We start from the raw sequence: 6000 nt of genomic DNA, 5'->3' as shown, positions 1-6000 counted from the left end.
CGGACAGGTCACATGGTGTTGAGATCTCAGACGTGATGTCTATTGTTGTGGTCGCCACGGCACCAAGGGGCGGTACCGGTATGTTGACGGATGTTTGAGTCTGAGGCTGCTACACACACATACACAAGCTACAGCGTCAGCTGTTTCAGCCCTGTGTGGGCGCCATCTAATCTGGTACCCATCATGCATCCTGCTCCCCTAATGAAAACGCAAGGTCCCATCCGTCACAGGAGTGTATGGCAAATGGACATTTAACCACACACACACACACACCCTCTCAGGCAGAGAGAGAGACGCCCGAGAAGGTCTGGATGATGGAGGATCATTGAGAAGAACCACAGAGCCACAACAAATGAATAACAACTGAAACATCTTTAAGGAAGCTGCTTGAATTCCTCCTTTTTTCCCTCGGATACCTCTCATCTCTCTCCCCTGCTCTGACTTTGCTGACAGGCAAATGCTGTGACTTATTGTATAGAAGCTACTGATACAAAACAGTTACACCATAGTTATTTTTGGACATACTGTAGACTTAAACCATGGCTTCACTTAACACTCCATGTTAACATCCTCTACAACTCTTCCCCTTCCCTCTGATTATCTCTCACACACACACACACACACACACACACGTTGCTCTGACTCACTGTCACTATGTTCCTTTGTGCATCCTGAGCTGAATGCAGTCGAGGAATATTTGTATTTATTTATTTTATTGAACCTTTTATCGAGTGTGAGAAATGTAGTCATGACTTATGTAACCTTGTTTTACCAGAAATACTGATCCCTCTCTCTTTCTCTCTCACTCTCTCGCTCTGTCTTTCTCTCTCTCTCTCTCTCTCTCTCTCTCTCTCTCTCTCTCTCTCTCTCTCTCTCTCTCTCTCTTTCTCTCTCTCATTCTTCCTCTTCACCTCTCCATCCATCCATCCATCCTGCCCCTCTCTCTCTCTCTCTCTCTCTCTCTCTCTCTCTCTCTCTCTCTCTCTCTCTCTCTCTCTCTCTCTCTCTCCTCTCTCTCTCTCTCTCTCTCTCTCTCCTCTCTCTCTCTCTCTCTCTCTCTCTCTCAGGGTTTTTTCCGTAGATCCATCCAGAAGAACATGGTGTACACGTGTCACCGGGACAAGAACTGCATCATCAACAAGGTGACCAGGAACCGCTGTCAGTACTGCCGGCTCCAGAAGTGCTTTGGCGTGGGCATGTCCAAAGAGTGTGAGTCTCAATCTCACACACACACACACATGCACATGCACGACACACACACACACACACCGTTGTTAGTACTGTCGGCTCCATAAGTGCTTTTCTATGGGAATGGCCAAAGCGTGTTAGTTAGTTTGTCTCAATCCCACATCTCTAATCCCAAATACTAATACCAAACCACGCCGCTAGGGATGTTTCCTGGAATAAGAGGGTGCGAGGGACCCCTAGTCTTGATCAGAGGTCACATGCTACACACACATCCTATCCATCCTCTAGTGGATTTAAACACACAAACACACACACACATACACACCATCCTATTCATCCCTAGTGGTTTTAAATCCTTCAGCTCTCTGCTCTTGCACTTTTATACTTTTTAAGTGGATTGCATTTCTCACTTTTAATGATATGGTGTGTGTGTGTGTGTCTGTGTGTGTGTGCATGCGTGCGTGCGTGTGTGGGTGCGTTTGTATGCGGGTGTGTTGTTGCTAGGCTCAGCAGGGTTATATCCAATATGCTGTATCAGATGATTGGCACTCCAGCAACAGCAGAACTTTTCCCAAGTCTGTTGAAATTAAAGTAGTACTTGTTTGATTTCTCCATCTTACCTGATTTCTGACAGAAATCCCTCAGCATCCACACACTGTACCTTTCAAGAGGTTTGATCCTATAGTGTCTGTGCCTGTCTGTGTCTGAACTGGCTGGTGGGAAAGTATGATAGGACTCTCTCCCAGGAGAAAGATGGATGGATGAGAGGAACTAGTGCAGGTGAATGATAAAGTGATTTCTTTGGTGGTTAAATTCTCAAACACGATGCGCGTACTTCCCACACCACTTTAAGACCTTTTGAAACACATCACCGACAAGAGTTACCCTTGAAACCATTACAATTACAATGAGTCATTCATTTTGAAAGGTGACATTTAAATTGTAATTTGCAATATACATATTGCAGTTCCATCCTATTGAGAAGGGTATCCTTGACGGCCTGAATTCAAAAGACACCTCCGCACATAGTACACTATCTCCTTTTTATTAAATTAGCAAAGTATTATTATTACACAAGGACATGAGAGGTGTTGCACATGGAAAAGTTAACAATAACATGATAACCACTAGTGAATCATGCTGTGAAGGTAACAAGTACTCTCTTGTCCAAAAATTGTAAAACCACTGTCCTTGAAATCAACGACTCGATGTGAGTGGCATGCATCATTTATCCAACCCACTAAAGAACCGAGTATGTTTAGCCGTTTAGTGTGTGTGTGTTTGTATGTTCGTGTGTGTGTGTCGTAGCGATCATGTTGCTCCATTCCATTGTCAACGACGGGAACAGTTTGCATTTCACAGGTTATTGGCGCTTTTTGATTGCATCAGCAGTTAGGGCGCCCGTCTACTTCATGCTCCATTAGCCCTGAGGGAAAGAAGCCATTGCTCTCCTCTTTTGTTTTTTTTCTCTCCTCTTTGTCCCCATAGACTCACAGAGAAGCCGTCTCTATTGTCCTGTACTCCTGGTCTGGCTTCCCCATAGAGATAGTGTATAATGCATATAGTGTTCTCTTTCGTTCTGTATGTCTCCCCCACTGAGCAGAGAGCACAGGAACCATTCCCCTCCTCCATGTGTTGCTGTGATGAGGTTGAGTACCATAGCTTACTCCACTCCTGTAGCTGCTAGCTAACCCCAGCAGGTGCCCTGTCCTTCCTATAAACTGTGCTGGGAGGTAGCTAGGTACTGTGGGTTCGGTAGCACTTAATTTTTACGGTACTGCTTCTGTTGGTATTTACATGGTATTTTATAGGAAATGCTCTCCTCAGTCAGAGGGAAAAAGGCTCAGGAGGCCCATGCTTCATCTTGTGCCTCGCAGATACCCTTACGGAAAAACCACATGAAAACCACAAAAACACGTTTTCATGTGATCTTATGTGAAGTTAATGTGAAAACATGTGACAACATGTAAAGCAACATGTGATAGCATGAAAATACACGTGAAGTTTTCTAAAAACACGTTTTCACTGTAAGGGTAACCAGCCCCATGTTCAGAGTTTGGGCACAAAGGAGTGTGTGTGGGTTTGTTTTTGTGTGCGGGTACGGGTGCATATGTGTGTGTCTGCGTGTGGCCAGTTAGTGATGTTAGAGAGTAGGATATGGATCTGATATGGAGAAGTCATTTCAGGACACTGGCCCCTACAGTCACATTACCCCTGCTGTGGTCTCTGACATAGAGACTTCATAAAGCTGGCTGGCTTAACATCAGCTGTTTCACTGGTGTCTGACCACACACTATCTCCACTGGGGGAATGGTATGAGTTTGTATGTGTGTGTGGAGGGGGATGGTAATATATCACAGGCTCCCAGAGAGGAGAGGAGGAGGGGGGGTGATTAAGGAAGATAGGGATATTCATGTGAGGCGAACGCTAGGAGAGAACGCCCCCAGGACAATCAATAACCCAGCACTCCAAGCAAATGACCAGGAGCAGATATATCCCAGTGATGCATCAGACAACAGGCCTGGAAAATAGATGGGCTTTTAATACTTACAGACGGATGGAGGGAGGAGGAGGGAGGAACATGGGGGAAATAAATCTAGTCCAGCCTCCATCTCATCATTACCTCCTCCTACTAGAAATATTATTGCTTCTCTTTACTCCCAAATGAAAGAGAGAAAAATATTCCCTCATTCTATGAATAAGTATTTTCCTCTTGAATAACGTTTTATTTGATTAACCCTGTAGGTCAGGTGTTATGTAAAGGTCAGGGCCTTAGGGGCTCCTTTTAGAAATAGCAATGAGAACACATACAGTTGAAGTCGGAAGTTTACATACACTTAGGTTGGAGTAAAAAAACTAGCTTTTCAACCACTCCACAAATTTCTTGTTAACAAACTATAGTTTTGGCAAGTCGGTTAGGACATCTACTTTGTGCATGACACAAGTAATTTTTCCAACAATTGTTTCACTTATAATTCACTGTATCACAATTCCAGTGGGTCAGAAGTTTACATACACTAAGTTGACTGTGCTTTTAAACAGCTTGGAAAATTCCAGAAAATGATGTCATGGCTTTAGAAGCTTCTGATAGGCTATTTGACATCATTTGAGTCAATTTGAGGTGTACCTGTGGATGTATTTCAATGCCTACCTTCAAAAACAGTGCCTCTTTGCTTGACATCATGGGAAAATCAAAAGAAATCAGCCAAGACCTCAGAAAAACAATTGTAGACCTCCACAAGTCTGGTTCATCCTTGGGAGCAATTTCCAAACGCCTGAAGGTACCACGTTCATCTGTACAAACAATAGTACGCAAGTATAAACACCATGGGACCACACAGCCGTCATACCGCTCAGGAAGGAGACGCGTTCTGTCTCCTAGAGATGAATGTACTTTGGTGCGAAAAGTGCAAATCAATCCCAGAACAACAGCAAAGGACCTTGTGAAGATGCTGGAGGAAACAGGTACAAAGTATCTATATCCACAGTAAAACAAGTCCTATATCAACATAACCTGAAATGCCGCTCAGCAAGGAAGAAGCCACTGCTCCAAAACTGCCATAAAAAAGCCAGACTACAGTTTGCAACTGCACATGGGGACAAAGATCATACTTTTTGGAGAAATGTCCTCTGGTCTGATGAAACAAAAATAGAACTGTTTGGCCATAATGACCATTGTTATGTTTGGAGGAAAAAGGGGGTTGCTTGCAAGCCGAAGAACACCATCCCAACCGTGAAGCTCGGGGGTGGCAGCATCATGCTGTGGGGGTGCTTTGCTGCAGGAGGGACTGGTGCACTTCACAAAATAGATGGCATCATGAGGAAGGAAAATTATGTGGATATATTGAAGCAACATCTCAAGACATCAGTCAGGAAGTTAAAGCTTGGTCGCAAATGGGTCTTCCAAATGGACAATGACCCCAAGCATACTTCCAAAGTTGTGGCAAAATGGCTTAAGGACAGCAAAGTCAAGGTATTGGAGTGGCCATCACTAAGCCCTGACCTCAATCCTATAGAACATTTGTGGGCAGAACTGAAAAAGCGTGTGCGAGCAAGGAGGCCTACAAACCTGACTCAGTTACACCAGCTCTGTCAGGAGGAATGGGCCAAAATTCACCCAACTTATTGTGGGTAGCTTGTCGAAGGCTACCTGAAACGTTTGACCAAAGTTAAACAATTTAAAGGCAATGCTACCAAATACTAATTGAGTGTATGTAAACTTCTGACCCACTGGGAATGTGATGAAAGAAATAAAAGCTGAAATAAATCATTCTCTCTACTATTATTCTGACATTTCACATTCTTGAAATAAAGTGGTGATCCTAACTGACCTAAGACAGGGAATTTTTACTAGGATTAAATGTCAGGAATTGTGAAAAACTGAGTTTAAATGTATTTGGCTAAGGTGTATGTAAACTTCCGACTTCAACTGTACTTGTATTCCTAGTTAAAGGCACAACTCTGATCTTTTAATTCACTAATTGGTGTTTTGACCAATCAGGTCAGCTCTTTTGCCAATAATTGGTTAAATGATTAGAATTGGGCTGCCTTTGTAAACGCAGCCAAAGACACCATAGACTGTAGACTGTAGTGGAGTGTGTAAGATATGGTGGAGTGTACAGTACACTCTTAGAAAAAAGGGTTATTCGGCTGTCCCCATAGTAGAACCCTTTTGATTCCAGGTAGAAACCTTTTGGGTTCCAGGTAGAACCCTTTCTACAGAGTGTACGCTCCACCAAAAAGGGTTCTTCAAAGGGTTGTTCTATGGGGACAGCCGAAGAACCCTTCAAGGTTCTAGATATTATTGAATTT

At 43.6% G+C, this 6000-nt stretch overlaps 1 protein-coding gene across 1 annotated transcript in view; it reads left to right on the top strand.

Annotated features, from left to right (window-relative positions):
- Window positions 1-1097: 1097 nt before the first annotated feature.
- Window positions 1098-6000, top strand: part of LOC311122720 (retinoic acid receptor beta-like) — a gene marked incomplete at both ends in the record, with an annotated part of 52639 nt that continues 47736 nt past the window's right edge. The window contains one exon of the mRNA XM_084158095.1: window positions 1098-1209. Within this exon, the coding sequence (XP_084014221.1) occupies window positions 1098-1209 (112 nt within the window). The remainder of the gene's footprint in view (window positions 1210-6000) is intronic.

This window comes from Coregonus lavaretus (genome assembly GCF_964263955.1).
Source record: "Coregonus lavaretus genome assembly, chromosome: 3".
Taxonomy (NCBI): domain Eukaryota; kingdom Metazoa; phylum Chordata; class Actinopteri; order Salmoniformes; family Salmonidae; genus Coregonus; species Coregonus lavaretus.
Note: the sequence above shows the minus strand (reverse complement) of the source record. Positions and strands in the feature narration are given on the sequence as shown.